At 42.0% G+C, this 17,080-nt stretch overlaps 1 protein-coding gene across 3 annotated transcripts in view; it reads left to right on the forward strand.

The window, feature by feature from the left end:
* The window catches only part of LOC135216159 (uncharacterized), a 109,919-nt gene extending 96,449 nt beyond the window's left edge, over window positions 1-13,470 (forward strand). For all 3 annotated transcript variants that reach the window (XM_064251272.1, XM_064251274.1, XM_064251275.1), the window contains exon 9: window positions 9,391-13,470. In XM_064251272.1, coding sequence (XP_064107342.1) covers window positions 9,391-13,014 — 3,624 coding nt within the window. In that variant the 3' untranslated portion in view covers window positions 13,015-13,470. The remainder of the gene's footprint in view (window positions 1-9,390) is intronic.
* The last annotated feature ends 3,610 nt before the right edge of the window (window positions 13,471-17,080 follow it).

Raw genomic sequence — 17,080 nt, forward strand, 5'->3', positions numbered from 1 at the left:
TGGAGGACCTGACGACTGTCCTGCGTGAGCTGACGAAGAAGAGGAAGGTGTCATCTTCGTCTTCGTCTGTTGCTGCCTCTTCCCCTTCGACTTCTAAGGCCCATAAGCCGAAGAAGAAGAAGGCTGCCTCCCCCCCCTAAGAAGTCTCCTTCGGGAACTTCTAAGGGCCCGTCCCACCTCGGTGGGACGGGGGGTCCTTCTGCTGGTCCTCCTGCTCCTTCGGGAGAGTGCCCGTCTCCCCTTCCGTAAGGAAGAAGATAGACGGGACCAGAGAGTATCGGTTAGCTCTGGTACTTCCTCCGCCTGGTGCTAGCGGCGATGCCGCTACGCCAGGTTCCGGCTCGGTCTCGTTCGCGGGAGATCCCGAGTGTACTCTCTACCCTCGGGAGACCGTGCAGCCAAAGTTTCGGCGCCAGAGTTCGCTCGGCGCCAAGACCACGGCACGGAGCAGAAGGGCTGGCGAGAACCGCCTCAGGTGACTCTCGCCAGGCCAGCGGCCGCTCTCGCAGCGACCAGCTGTAACCGGGTTTTGTTATTCCTCCTAAGAAGACTCCTTTGGGAACTTCGAAGGGCTCGTCACACTCCGGTGTGACGGGGGGGTTCTTCTGCTGGTCCTCCTGTTCCTTCGGGAACGGGGCCCGTCTCCCCTTCTGAGAAGAAGAAGAAGACGGGGACCAAGGGTGTGCTGGCTACCGCTGGTACACCCTCGCCTGGTCTTGGCAGCTCTGCTGCTAAGCCAGGTACCGGCTCGGTTTCTCGTCCGCGAGAAGTTCCGAGTGTACGATCTCCGTCGGGTGACCGTGCAGCCAAAGTTAAGACGCCTGAGTTCGCTCAGCGTCATGACCGAGGCACGGAGCAGAAGACTGTCGAGAGCCGCTCAGGTGACTCTCGCCAGGCCAGCGGCCGCTCTCGCAGCGACCAGCCGGTACCTCGGGTGGACGTGACGGTCTCTGACCGGCCACGGGTTGAGGCTGGGAAGAGGTCCCCCCAGGTCCCCTCGACCGACGGTACCAGCCTCGGCTGGTACCAGCGGTTTGACGTGCCGCGAGGACGCTCACCGGGCTCACGGCGAAAGCGAGCTCTGCAGGTCACCTGACCGCCGCTCCCACAGGGACCGGGCGGATACGGTGACCAGCAGCAGCTCGTCTGACGCACGGGACCGGGGTCGACGTGCTCAGTCGAGCCGCTCGCCACAGGTGAGCGGCACGGCCAGGCCTGCAGATCGATCCCCACCGCGGGTTGGTGATCGGCTGCAGCCCCCCACGTACGCTGGTCCTGCCAGCGGGCGGGGGGGGAGCGTCAGGTCTGTCTCTCCACTACCTTCAACTTCCTCGGGCTACACCGGGAAGAGCGAGGTAGCTAGGAGTGATCGTGAGAGGTGCGCCGCTCACGATCCGTCACGACGCCGCACGTGCCACGTATGGATCTTAGGAGGACCAACCAGGACGTAACGCGCCAAGTGATTTGGAGGCGGACCGTCAGGGGGGGGAGGGGTTTGGGGTATTAGCGTCCAGTTCTGTTCTCTACCGATTACCTTCAAACTTCCTCGGCATACGCCAGGAAGAGCGAGGTATAGGAGGAGTGATCGTGAGAGATGCGCCGCTCACGATCCCGTCACGACGCCGCACGTGCCAGGTTGGTCTTAGGACCAACCAGGATGTACGCGCAAGTGATTGGAGGCAACCGTCAGGGATCTGTTGCTGGTCCTTCTTCTGAAGGAGGAGGGTCCTGGGAGCTGCTCTTGTTGGAGGGACTGGACGGTCCTACTCCTCAAGACGCTGTAACTTCCGAGATTCAGAGTAACTTTACCCAGGTTATTGCACTGATTCGTCAGCACAACGACCTGGGGGAAGGATCGCCGCTCCACCAGCAGAGCCCATGTCTCTGCTCGAGTCGTTTTGGGGCCCGAGAGGGAACCCACCCAAACCGACGGTGGGTTTGCCGCGACTCGGAGCTTGCCGATTCTGTCTTGAACCAGAGTCTCTCGTCTCTGGACAAGAAGGCTCTCTCAGTTACTGGCCGGTCGATCAAGCTACTTCCACCTCCTCTACTGCGACAGCGGCGTTTCTACGTGTCTTCGGACACCGTATTTAAATACTCCTTCGGTCCTCCTGAGAGGTTTCGACCTCGACGAGGACTGGAATGAGTCGGAGGACGGTATCGGCTCTCTCCTGTCAGGTGTCGATCAGCCCCACCCACCCAAGACGACGTTCACAGTGGCGGCAGACCCTTACCTACAGTGAGAGTTCGTAACCCTCCTCGGGAAAACGTTTTTTCTCCTGACGATACGTTTTCCCAGACTCTGAGAGACCATCGCCGCAAGGCGATGGCTGCTCCTACTCTTCTCCAACTGCTAGTTCCACTGGGAAGGCGAGCGAGTATCCAATTCCTCCCCCATTCCTCTCTCCTTACGGCTACTAGGGAAAGGGGAAGGATCCTACAGAGATTTCTCTGTAGGATCCCACGTTGGGGACTGCGCTACCAGGGGGGACCTTCGGGTCCTACCTGACGTAAGCCCACGGTCGTTGAGGAGGGATCCTGCCCATTCTCGTTTTCTACGGGAATCGAGAGGACCACCAGCCGATATCGTTTGACGAATTCTGGTGGGGGTTTCGCAGACTGCTTAGAATTCTACGGAATTTCTAGCGCATTCAGTGTGTTAGAGTTTCTTACGATCTCCAAACACTTAGGCGAGACCACGGTCCAAAGTGAGCGAGACAAGAATCCCCGATATGTTACACGATAATCGGGAACCTCGCCTATGCTCGAATTCCTGGAATTTCTAGCATTAGGAAGAAGACTGCTGCTGAAAGGACTATCTCACAGTAGGCGACCAACCTGGAATAGAGAAGAACGGACGGGAATATCCAGTTTGGCTTGAACTATCGTCTTAGTATTCTGTTCACCATTGAAGCTTTCCTTCGAGGAAGACTTCTTCACTCTCTTTGATAGAGACCGAAGGTGGTCGATCTCCAATCCTTATTTTGTTTTCTTGAAGGAAAGAATTTAGGATGGAGATCGTTGTTCAGAATCCTACAAATATACTACGTATATTAACCTCGCGACATGATTCTGCTAAGCAGTTGAATGGTCCGAGGGGTAGGCGCATATCCTGGTTATTCTACGGATTGCGACTTAGACGAAAAGTATTCTAATTGAACTGCAACTCGGGTTGCCTGCAACCTCCCAGGAGTTTCCAGTTTCAATTTTATATACTTATGGTGTTGTCACAACAACACCATTTAAGCTTTTATATTTACCGAAATTCGTTTCGCATAAATATAATTGCTCGAGCATATCTTTTTATGCTCGGTGGTTCTAGCCGAACGCATTCCTTCGTGGAAAGGATTACTTGGCAACTCAGGATGACGAGTCAGCGACAGCTACTGCGTATTGAATTGCCCGAGGCATTTCAGTACCAGCTGCCGCTTTGAGATTGACGGTTGGTTATGTCTTTCTCACCTGCTTTGATTGAATACCAACCGTATCTCTGCCCAACAATCACGGACTTAAGTCTCTGATTAACGGGGATTCTCGCATACATGAATGACCATCTACTGCTGTGACGCTAGTATTCATCGTCTTCGGTATTGCGAGAATTTTAAACAGAGATATCTATTCGACTCTCATCTTTCTGTTTACCGCACGGTAACAGAATTCTGTAATAGTCTCTTGCTGCATCGTATCTCGATAATGCGAATGATTTTTGCGGAATCTGAGTTTGTCCTCAAAATATCTTGTATTCGGAGGTGTGCAATTGTTCATTGTTCACCCCGGATTAGCAGATGTATTGAAAGACATCGCCTACTCCCACACCTGCCAGCTCTACTTCCAAACGTTCAGCCATGAGAAGCAGTTCTTCAGGCGGCTCTCCCCTGTGTTTCATTACTGAAGAACGCCCCGCTTTCATTGCACAACGGACAGCAATGAAATGGCGGTTAGCGTTTTCAGTCATTTGTAAGCACAGGTTTAGAATCTTGAGATTCCTTCTCTCGATTCAGCTGGAAGACGTAGGTTGCATTCATTGCCTACCTTCGTCTTCAACGTCACATAGTGTTGTTGCTCCTTAAGCTGAGATTCAACGTCTATGAGATTTTCTTGCCATCAGGGACCTCGGTCTTTTGAAGGCAATTGACTTTCGCCTTTTGAGCTTATGCATTAAGAGAATCATCGCCGCGCCGTCCGGCATCGGTGACTAACAAATATTTTATTTGTTTGGTCTCTCAGCATAACTCTTTAAAGGGCGAAGGTCACGTGACTTACCCGGATGCTTGGACAACTTGCCTCTACTGATTCCGAACCAGTCAGTCGGCAGCTGTCAGAGCGCCCGAGTCAGTTACGAACTATGCTGTGGACTTAGTTCGGTTGTTCCAGAGCAATCATTACTTCGTCTTAATAGCTTGTCAGTATGAGTACTGTACATAACCAAAGTCGAGAAGAGGGATAGGTCATACGACGATTCCCTTCTTTTCGTCTTAGGTAACTGCATGACTTCTCTTGAGAAGTCAAGCACAAAGGGATGGGGATTTGTGACGCTCGATTTCGTACCGATCTTCGTAGCGAAGACTCAGAACCCTTCGGTAACTGACGATTGGTTCGAGTCCTTCACAATACCCTCCCTAATGGACTTCACCGCCTCCGATACGAAGGCTATGCTGCTTTGTCCTGTGAAGGCGCGACGGAGCTGTCTGAAGAAACTCGACACCCAGGATGAGTGTGGACGCCTCTTCATCATTCTCTCGCGTTCCGCAAGAACTTCTCCGTGGCGCAGGTAATGAAGGCAGGCGCCTGGTCCAACCGGACCGCATGCACCTCCTTCTACCTTCAGGATATTGCCCACAGTTCCTTGGATCTTTTTCCTTGGGAACCGTGGTGGTTGCTCAACACGTGTAGTTAACCCAGACCCTCGCAGGCTGAACAGCATCGAGTCCTGGTGTGACCGTAAGAATGGATGAGGAATGAGAGTGTGACTGGCTCCTCTTCCCATCTTTTTTCTTTCCTCTACCTCTGGGTAGAGGGACACGGTCGTCACCCTGCTGGGTAAGGACGAGATGCAGGTGAGCTACTCAATAGAGCACCATCCTATCCCTTTCAGTAGGGATAGGAGTAAATATCCACCACTTCCTCCAACAAGGGGGAGGAAGTGGATGCCAATTTGAGACAACCCATCATTTTATGATTGTTTCTTGCAAACAGGAACAAGTTCTTGCTTGCTGGTACGAAGAGATACGCTTGCCTCTCTCTTAGTACTTGGCCCAGAGGTCTGACCATTGATCCTGCGGTGCACACCCCGATCAATCGGACAGAGGTTTGGATCCCTCCCTTGCTCTTACGACCAGGGAGGCACTCCAGGGTTGGACGAACACCAGTCTGTTCACCAAAAAGACTCAGATTCCTCCCACCAAGAAGTGAGTCTTCCTATTGTTAAAGGACCGAGGGTTTGTATTACGTATCGGAACAAATGACAATTTGTCGAAAATTGCATTTTTCCTAACTATACAAACCTGAGGTCCTTTACATATAGTCCCACCTCATGCCACCCCTCACTCTGCAACTTTTTGCATGGGCCTAAAGCAAAAGTGATTCTTCACCTCTCGGGCGCGCACACGATCGGACAAGCAGTTAACTACCGTTCTCCCCTTGTTCGAAGCTTACGACCGTCCCAGCTGCCGCTAGTTACCTTCCTATTGTTAAAGGACCTCAGGTTTGTATAGTTATGAAAAATGCAATTTTCGACAAATTGTCATATCTCTTCCAAACAGACCAGATCTACTCAGACAACCCCACTTCGAGAGGTTTCATCACAACCTCCCAGGTCTCGCTCTGACTGCCTTTCGACTATCGAAAGACTTGTCAGAGCGAGGGGCTTTTCTCGCAAGGCTGCGGGCTCTATCGCTAGAGCCCGCAGAGCTTCGACGAGAAGAGTATACCAATCAAAGTGGGAAGTCTTTAGGAGGTGGTGTAAGAGTCAGAAGCTGTCCTCCTCCAGTACCTCTATAGTGAATATTGCCGATTTCCTCCTCTTTCTGAGAGAGGAATCACACCTATCTGTCTCAACAATAAAGGGATACAGAAGCATGCTGTCTTCAGTATTTAGGAATCGAGGGCTAGATATTGCAAGCAACAAAGATCTACACGATCTAATTAGATCCTTTGAAACTTCAAAGGCAGCTACTCCTAGAACACCTAGTTGGAATCTAGACGTGGTCCTGAAATTCCTTTCATCGGATAAATTCGAGCCTTTACATCTGGCTTCCTTCCGCGACGTCACTAGGAAATGCTTATTCCTGGTGTCTCTCGCTACACCAAGCCAAGAGGCGAGCGAATTGCACGCTCTAGATTCCACAGTGGGGTTCAAAGGAGATGCTGCCATCTGTTCTTTCCAGACAATGTTTCTGGCAAAGAACGAAAACCCGTCAAAACCTTGGCCCAGAAGTTTTGAGGTAAAAGGCCTATCTAACCTCATAGGCAGAGAGATAGAGAGGTCTCTCTGTCCAGTGAGAGCTCTTAAATATTATTTAGAGAGGAAGAGACAGATGGGAGCTTGTCAACAAGGTCTTTGGTGTGCGGTGAAGAACCCCAAAGACTCATGTCCAAGAACGCCTTGGCTTTCTTTGTGAGAAGCGTAATTACGGACGCTCACAAGAACTGCTCGGAGGAATCCTTCGGTCTTCTAAAGGTCAAGACCCATGAGGTGAGAGCAGTAGCAACGTCCTTGGCGTTCCAAAAGAATATGTCTCTAAAAAATATCATTGAGACTACATATTGGAGGTGCAATTCAGTGTTTGCATCTCATTATCTGAAGGATGTGAGAGTGACCTATGAGAAGTGCTTCTCTCTAGGTCCATTTGTATCAGCAGATACAGTGCTGGGTCTTGGAGCAAAGACTGATCCCCTTAAATATTGTGTTTTTATCGTACATAAACCCTCTTGTCAGATATGTGCTTGGTTTTCTATTAGCAAGCTCACTGATGTCGCACGGGAGCATAGTGTCATTGCTGGTAGGGGATCAAGGGTATGTATGGCTAGTAGGGGAGTACAAAAATTTTTTTTTTTTGTATATTTTGTAAATGAAAGTGTAATTATGTTTCGAGTTTTTGGTTGTTTGTAAGGAGTTCGGGGATAACTCCTTGCAATCTTAGAACTAACATGGATGTTAGGATCAGGTGATCGGGATCGGTGTTGTGCTCCTTGAACAAGGTGTATTGTCATGTTAGTGGAATAGCACCCAATGACAAAGGCCTTTAGGCTCTGCCGAGTAAGTGGATAAGACCCCATTGGCAGACCCACAAGAACTCTTAGCCATAGATCAATATCTCGCTGAGGCTCTTGAGGCTAAGCAGACTCCAAGGCAGTAGCCGCGAAGTCTTCAGCCTAATAAGGTAGGAACCAAGGTTTATTAATACCTACAACATATGTTGTTTACCTGTCTATTTCAGTAGTTAGCTGTCTCTTACCCATCACCAATGGGTGCTAATCAGCTAAGTATATATCTGGCAGGGAAGTTGAATGTATAAAAATGATATTGTCATGTTACAATAAAGTTTTATACATACTTACCTGACAGATATATACTTAGCTATAGACTCCGTCGTCTCCGACAGAATTTCAAATTTCGCGGCACACGCTACAGGTAGGTCAGGTGATCTACCGCCCTGCCCTGGGTGGCAGGACTAGGAACCATTCCCGTTTTCTAATCAGAATTCTTCTCTTCCACCTGTCTCCTGCGGGGAGGCTGGGTGGGCCATTAATCGTATATATCTGTCAGGTAAGTATGTATAAAACTTTATTGTAACATGACAATATCATTTTGCAAGTGCAGGTGGATACTGAAAATTCAATGGCTCAAGAACTTTGCCTCTGCTTTCCTCTTTATTTCCCAAAAATCCAGATTTTTTGATATCGATAGTTTTCCCTTTTAAACTTCTGTCAGCAACAACAAACGCGACTTAGTTACACACAGCTTTTTGTGTTTATCACCTTTACCGGTGATTTTCTTGGTTTACAAGTGTTATTTTATCATAAATATACCTTGTAGGGAGTTTGGTCGTCAATGGGAAGCAGTATTTTGTAATATTAGCAGATATAATGAAAACCAAAAAAAGGACCCAAAAAATCACTGGTAAAGGTGATACTGTACACACAAAAAGATGCGATAATGAAACCCCCCCCAGCAAAAACCTAGTGTAACTAACTCAAGTCTGTAGTTGTTGACTAAAGTTCAGACCAGTTAGTCTTTATTTTAGAGTGGATAATATCTCTGAAAAAAGAGAGGGGACCAGGTGCCACACCTTTGTGTGACAGTAAGACAAAGTTTCTGTGATTTTCTCAAAACATAAGTTTTGTACATTCAAATCCCTATAATTGTGCTATTTATGAATGGATTCGAATACTTTAAAAATCATTATATTCAGTAATGATTTGGGAATAATTTTACATGTCAATTTTTCATTTTTATTAGTAAATTTTTCATTTTTATTAGTATTTTTGGGGGGATGTTTTGTGCTATTTACTATTTTATTTTTTCAAAGTAAACAAAACCTAACTTAACAATTTTATTCATGCAGTTTTGTTCTTCATGATATAAACTTTAATTTGGTTTTTGAACTTTTGAAATTGATTAATAAATAATGGTTGAGAGGGTTTAAAAAAAAAAAAAAATTTTTTTGCTCCTATTAAAGAAAAATTTTGTGTACACATTTCTTAAAACACTATAAATCACCACTGTAATTTTCAATATGATAGCTTATGATGCCTTTAAATCGGGTTGTTGGGGATTTTGTTAAGATTCAAAAAATTTGCTCTCCAAGTAAGAAGCTATTTTGACAAATCTAATTGTGTCCAAACCTTTTTTAGTATATTAATTGAGGTATTCTATTTCCTAAAGTATTAAAACTTCAATATTATGAATACATTTAAGTACATTTGTGCAGTTTTATCAACAGTTTATTCCTTGCTTTTAAACAACATGAAAAATAGCCAGGTAAATTAATTCTGCATGCATATCAAAATGTAAAAAATTAAAAATAGTTTACATATTATCAGTGATTGTATTTTCATAGTAGTAAATTTCTAAATCAGACTCAAGTGTTTATTAGATATGGTGACAGTGCTCCTAATATCATGTGGTAAATAGTATACATATTACTGATATCAAAAGAAGATAGGATATAATTATTTTACTGATATCAAAAGAAGATAGGATATAATTATTTTAACTTTGTTTTAATGGTCCAATTTTTTTATATTACCAATTATAAGTTTATTCAAAATTAGATTATGCATAATATCAATGTGTTTGTTAATGTATTTTACTATGATTTTATGCATCAAAGTATAGTAGGATTGTATTTATGACTGTTTTTTCAGATAATGTCCCTCTATTTTCAGGAGGAATCATCGAGGATTGTAAGTAAGGTGGATTCTATGTTGAAGTGTGTCAACTTTGACAGCCTTTTGGATGGATCCTATATCAATCCCCTGAGTAAAGAAGATTTTACCACTTGTTTGCTGTTAGCATTAAATGAGTTCAGGGTGCAGATTGGTGTAAGTTCTACTGAATTAATGGATTGGTTACTGCAACTGATGCCCATGGAATATCATATGAAGGGCTTGCAGCCTGTTGAGAGCAAGGTATTTATGTTTATAAACAGTATCACTTCTGCATTGGATGGCTCAAGCAGGGACTTTTTTGATAAAATTAGTACCACCCTTCCAGTTTACTTATTTACGCCCCATAAAAGTATGAAAGCACTCAAGAAGACTGCAGAGTGTCCAGAAATTAAGAAGGAGATTAAAGAAGAAGTTCCAGAAGTGCAAAGTGACCGAAGTGAGCGGGAATTGAAGTGGGAAGACTTTTTAAATCGGGTTAATATTGATCATTTGCTTGAAGGTAAAGGAAGACCACTTCCAAGGAAGTATTTCAATAATGGTTTATTGTATGGCCTGTGGAGACTTGCAGCTGATTTGAAGGTGGGTGAGGACGTATTGGGAAATTGGCTGCAGCAGGTGTCTCCAATTCCATTGGAGAAGGAACATGTGGCGCTTCTGCTTAAAGCTCCTAAACCCATTCATGACCATCTTTTACAACATCCAGAAGACATAAGAAAGTTGGATTGTGTAATTATTCCAGAGCCTCCAGCATCAAGCTCTAATAAAGGCAAGGGTGTTTCTAAATTGTCGGGCGAAAAGGAGGATTCTAAGACAGTTAATCCAGATTCAGAAACAATTCCTGCTGGTGAAAATGGAAGGCTAATTTCACACCAAGCTTCTGTAATGAGTAGCAAGGGGGTTACAAGCAAAAGAAAAGCAGAATGGTCCACTCAAGAAAAAAATTACAACAAAAGACTTAGAGGAGTTACTGATCCTTCTGCATCATCTTCAACCCCTGCATCTGTGTCAACTCCAGCTCCTAGTAAGAGACGTGGCTCTAAAGAAGTTGATACAAGCATGACAGTATCTACAGCAAAACTGAAACCAGATGATCAGACTCCAGGAAATCTTAAAAGTAATTCTGAAATATCAGTGTCATCACCGAAAGTTGACATTAGTATTAGTGAATCTCCAACAAGCAAGTCACAGCAGGGGTCAGTTACCAAAGCTGGCTCAGGAATTAGCCAAAAGTTAACTTTAACTAGACGTAGGCTTAAGAAAAAAAGGAAAGTTCGTCGTTTTACCACAGAAGAATCTCAGGAAAGTAATAATAATGAAAGTCACAATAGCATAAAGGAATGTCAGGAACCAGTACAGACACAAGAAAGCATTCAAAACGAAGCTAAAGATTCTGCAGGAGAGAGTGGATCTGGGGAATTGGCATCTAAGATCAAGGAACTAGAAGAGCAGCTTCAAGCAGTTAAGCGTCAGAATCAGGAACTTCTTGAGCTCAATGAGAAATTAGGTTTGGGTGCCAGCAAAGGAAAACAGAAAGAAATACAAGTAAAGAAAAACGAGCAAATTTCACCTTGTAAAATTAGCACTTTGAAGTCTACGAGTCAAAGTAAAGTACAAATGGAGTTAACAGCTATGAAACCCAGCCAGGACATCTCTTCACCAGGTAATACTGCAAAGAGACAAGTGAAACTTTCCTTGAAACGAGGATCACTTAGTTCATTGAAAGAAGGATCAGAGGAAGTTCATCCGCATGTTCTTAGTACAGACGAAGTTGATCAGGCAAGCTTGATGAAAGTGAATAAATTAAAAACAAATAATAAGGGTATTGTACAAAAACATTTGGTACAAAGTGAGTGTTCACAACCGCCAGTAACTTCTAGTGGAGTTCCGTTACCTGTTGGAATTGACAAGAAAATATGTGGAAATTCAGAATCACCTTCACCCGAAGAAACTGGTATGGCTAATGTCATAGGAGGAGAGAAGTGTTTGGAGAAAGATGGAAAATCAGAAGAGACATGGGCTAATGCCAGGGGGAAAGAAGATGAGACGGATTTGGAAAAACCAGAGGAGAATGAAGATATTAAAGATATGGAAGAAAAAGTTGAAATGGAATGTGAAGGGTCAGCTAAAAAACAAACGAGTATCAAAGACAGAGTGGACTGTGTTGAGAGTGCAAATGGAAGGGAGGGATCAGATGCAGCACAAACTAGTTTATTAGAATCTGTAAAAATTAAACAGGTGCCTTCTCCAAGTACAGTGGCCAGTGACAGCAGTGACATCTCACATTCAAAGTTAACTTTGGATAATGAGGTAGATTTGAGAAGTGAATCTGTTGCTAGTGAAATTAGGAAAGAATCTGATTTAAGAAACAATATTACATTGCAAAATGAACAGGAAGGAAATTCTTCAAGTTCTGATATGATTACAGAGGGTGAGAAAGACATCTCAAATTCAGAGAGAAGAGATGAATCCCCTGGAAACAGCAAAACTTCAGAGGGGTGTACTGAAGTGGAGTATGAAGACCCCACTTTGCAAGAAAGTTCAAGAGGAGTGTTAGATTCGGTGATGGCTTGTGATAACAAGATACAGTCTCATCATACTGGGAGTGATCCCAGTTGTTTGGAAAAACCATCTTTGGAAGATGACAGATCTAATCAGTATAGTGATAAAGGGGAAGGTACATCATTTGTGACAAAAAGTTCAGATGTTCAGGATCCAAATGATCTTCATGTAGATGAACCAGAATTTCCAAATACTCTTCCAGAAATGGGAGAGCAAGATGCTGATTCTAAATTTGTAAGTCCGCAAGAGGACAAAGTTCAAATGGAGGGGAAAAAATTGTCAGAAAACCATAAAGGAAATGATAAAATTGAAGATATAGCAGAGGAAGAAGGGAGTTTAAGTATTAAGAAAAGACACAATAAAGAAGACATTGTAGGGAAAATACACAAAGGCAAAACTCCAGATTTAGAGAGAAAACAGATAAGTGTTGTAGAATCTGGGGAAAATGAACAAACTCATGTTGAAGGTGAGGCCAAATGTTTTGAGAAAGGTAGAAAGTCAGATACAGAGGAAGAGAAAACTGAAACAAAGGAAGATGTTTCAGACAAGAGTGTTTGCCCTCTTAATGAAGAAAGTTTGAGTGATTCAATTTTAAAAGCAAGTGAGCCTTCAGACTCTTCTGTGACAAGTGGTAAGAAAGGAAACTGCTTGGGTGTAGATGGTAACAAAGTGATAAGAGGGAATTTAGGTTGCACAGAAACGAACAAGAAAAGCATTGAATTTCCCACCAGAATAGGAATTGTTGGTGAAGCGTCTTCTTCAAAGTGTGCAGTAAGAGAGAAAGTTTCTGGAACTCAAAGCAAGAAAATAAAAGTAAAGAGAGAGACTTTGGTTGGGCAGTTTACTGCAGTTAACAAGCACAATTTACTTTCAGCCAAAAAAAGGAAAGCTGGTGAATGTAAAACAACAGGTACCGATAATAAAGGGAAGCAAAGAAGAGTAGATATTTTAACACCAAGTAGTAGTACACAAAGTAGTAGTACAGGAACTTCCCCAGATAAAGGAGCTGCATCGAAAAAAGCTAAGCCTCGTTTTGAAGACTTGATGACTTACGATATATGATACTAGGTTGTCTAAAGTTCATTTTTCCTCCATGTGTAAATTTCATCCATTCTCATTTTTCATCAAAAGTACATTTGGATTCATTTAGTTGATTTTTATACATTTCTAGAAAACCATTCAATCAATTGTACTTTCATATTTTATTTTTTAAGAAGGATAGTGTACATTATATTTTTGATGTACGTACTAAGATTACCAAAGCAAATCATGCTACTGTACCTTTTGACCTTTACTTGGGCATTTTTATGCCATTTGTATATAGAGTTTCATTATGATTGCATATGCTGTTAGAAATTTTGAAAGGATTTGGCAAGAAATAGAAGACCATGGGCTCTGCTGTTCTTACACAGTATGTCCAAATGTTGCTGGAAGAAAAGTCAAAGGAAAATATTTGAATATTTTATTGTACATAATTGTATTGTATTACATCATTTATAATAAAATATTACATTTCTTGATGATGTTTACTTGTTTCATAAGATTTAACTTTGTTTATATGTTTTCTGTAGTTGAGAACATTCACTGCATAGTATTACACTCGGACCAAAGTTTGTTTTTGCAGAAAGGTTAATGTACACCTTTTCCCCCCCATATCTTGGAGTGAAAACAGAATCATTTAAGCCGTGAATATGTCACAAATGCTTTTTTAAGGAACTTAGCATTCTTCCCAACAGTCAAAAATATTGCATTTACTAATTTCATAACCACAGAATATCACATAAAAGATGTGCTCAGGATTACAAAATATAGATGGACTAAGAAACTTTTTATGCCACAAATGCATAATTGAAAGTGTCTAGGAGAGAGGGGTCAAGAACCTTGTTGTGATAGACAGGCAGGTCTTGGAATATGTTCTGCACTTTCGTCGTCTTGTGGACATGCTGGATTGCAAAGCAAGAGTTAAAGGAACAAGAAAGAGTAGCAGATGGGGTCAAAATCAGTGCACTGGTTTACAATTATACATTGAGTGGAGGTGTTTGATGTCTGAAGTACATTACAAGAGCAAATTGTGAGGTGGGGACATAAGGTATTTCACTTGTGATTAATAGGCAGACCTACAAGGCAAAGGATTTTTGCTCCCCTTGAATTTGATATGAAAGTATTAGGGTAAAGATCTGTAAGAAGACCCAGAAAATAATGTAGAAAGGGAACAGATGAAGACATAAGACCCATAGGACTTCGAAAAGTGAAGGAAAATTATTTTCTATCTCTAGCCCCATCAAGGGGGCAAAAGCTGACTAGAAAGCATTTAGGATGATGACTGAAGAATACTTGACTGGTTTAGTCAAAAAGACTAATAATGGTCACCGAAGATTAATTCAGAAGTTAAAAAAAAAAAAAGCAAGGCTGTAAGTATCAAAGATCCAACTAACCTTGCATAAAGTTACAAATCTTTCATGTATCAATGTGATGTGAACAGACTTCAAGGAAGAATCAAATTGGGCTAATCATGTATGCATGAAAAACATTTGGCAATTTGGTTTATGGAAAACAAATTTCCAATTGAAATGGAAAGCACGTTATAAGATTACATATGATGAAATATTAATCCAAACTTGTTTCCAGTATTCTGCCATAATGTTACATGCTCATTGCAATGACCATATAAAAATTTTTAATACTATATATATAGCCTAACTGATTATCAGCTATGTTACTTTAGATGTGTAACCAGCATTTGGACTAGAAATGAAAGGCAGCTGCAATTTTGTGAAAATTACCCCAAGCAACCCCAACCGTTTGCTTTCAAAATTAAATGTATAATCAGTCTGTTAAACATCCCAAAGAGGGAGACTTTACAAGTCAGATATTTGGTTAGCCCCCTGCAACCTCCCAGAGATAAAATGCTATAGATGGCTTAATTTGGTGAAAGCAGAAATGTCCAATGAGATCAATAGTTCTAGATTATTCCTCCCAGCATGATAACTCTGTTGCAATTTTCACAGATGGCTTGAAGTCTGCCATTGGCTTTGGACCAATCTTTCCTGATATAGAAAGAAATGAGATATCACATGTTGCTTCTGTTTATAGCAGGAGTTTTTGAGGTCCTAAAAGGTAAATTTTAACTTAAAAGGAAATATGTTTCTATATATTGTTGCTCAAGGAGTGTTCATAGTTTAGGATATTTTTTTACTCTACATGCACTGATTTTAGAGATTATGGCTGTTGTTAGTTAAAAGAAAAGGTAAAGAAGTAAATTTTTCCTGGTTGCTTTCCCATTTTGGGTTCTGCAGAACCCAGGAGGTGCCTGTCTATATAGAGATAAAGTTTGTCTTGTAGGTCGGAAAATTAAAAACCCCTGGTAGTCCCTTTTGGGAAAACATTGAAACAGACCATAAGGTGCAAAGTGTTACATCATCAGTATCTCCTTGGTCATATGCTTATATGCCAAGGAGACTAGAACTCATGTTGTGCAGGCTTAGGATTAGACACAAGACCCACTCATGGGTACTTGATGTCAGATGAAAAACATCCATTCTATGATGACTGTGTTGTCCCCTCAACTGTGAGACATTTGCTAGTCGCATCTCTGAAGCTTTGGGATCTAAGACATGGATTCCTTTCTTGGGGACGTGACAGAGTCTTTTATCATTCTTACAATTCTCAGGGAATTGTAATATAGAGCAGTTATGCATGTTAGGGAGGTGTGTCTCCTCAACAACATTTAGAACATGACATTCAGTATGTATGTATATAGTGTAGTATATGTATTCAGATATTTTTATATGTATATATTTTTAGGTATTTCTTGTATGAAACTACCTCACAAATGGATTACAATTCCCAAGGAACATACATCTCATTCATTTACAATCAAAATGTGTAAAATTTACTTTAACTGAAATAAGTAATTGTGCATATTACACAAATTCACAAAATCCAACTTTGCAACCAAATCTGACTACCACAGAAGTCTTTTTACTATTATTAAGCAAAGATTTTGTAGGAGTGTCCTGTTTAATTTCACTATGACATCAATAATCTCAAATGTTGTAACGCCAGTTTTAGTGACTATAAGCCAGTCATATTACCACATCCATTATGTAGTAATATTTAGCAATTAAAGTGCGTAAACCACTTGTGGGATTCAAATTTTCAATCTGCAGATAAGTTTGATACTCAAAATGAAAAATTTATTTGAACTGTAGCATGTAATATTTAAATGAAGATGATACAAACACATTTTTCAAACCATCAGTTAATATCTCCCTTGTGGTCATGCCTGTAATACAGTATTCCAGCAAAATTACCCGCTAATAATCTACATGCAAGCCAGATCAGATAATTCCAATCTCCACCATATTAAAGAAAAGCAGGCAAGGTAAAATACCATCTAAACTTTCAGGAGCCCATTAGGAAATTAACAACAGGATCTCAAGTATACTAATCTAGCAGATTAGTGTATCCCAAAATCTTTGCTTGATAATAGTAAAAAGACTTCTGTGGTAGTCAGATTTGGTTGCAAAGTTGGATTCTGTGAATTTGTGTAATATGCACAATTACTAATTTCAATTAAAGTAAATTTTACACATTTTGATTGTAAATGAATGAGATGTATGTTCCTTAGGAATTGTAATCCATTTGTGAGCTGGACTGTTTTGAAGGATGGTTTTTTAAATATTTTTGGGTGACCTGGATGATGCAGAAAAAAAATATTGAACTGATTAGGACTGAACAAGATGCTAATTCACTGGAAATCCTTTTTCAGTAACATTGGAGAATCTTGAGTGTTACCTCTGACTTCTAGTTTTGGGTACTGATTAAATAAAGGCAGTTTCAGTTGAATTCTTGGTAAACTTTTATGATACTTATTTAGAAGGTTATTTAAGCTACCAAATGACAGTGGTACTCTGGGGTTGCCAATATTGCAATGATGCAATTCAAGTTTAGAGAGAGACTAAGCAGCATTATGAATTGAGCTATTTGATGAGAATTTATACCCTAATGATGACCCAAAAAAACTTATTGGTCTGGTACGAGAAGCATTGCTTCAAAATGGGACCCCAAATCCATCAATAAAATTATATGCATTCATAATTCATGGGCTCCTAGACTTCCCTGCAGA

The sequence above is a fragment of the Macrobrachium nipponense genome, chromosome 6 (assembly GCF_015104395.2).
Source record: "Macrobrachium nipponense isolate FS-2020 chromosome 6, ASM1510439v2, whole genome shotgun sequence".
NCBI classification, from domain to species: Eukaryota; Metazoa; Arthropoda; class Malacostraca; order Decapoda; family Palaemonidae; genus Macrobrachium; species Macrobrachium nipponense.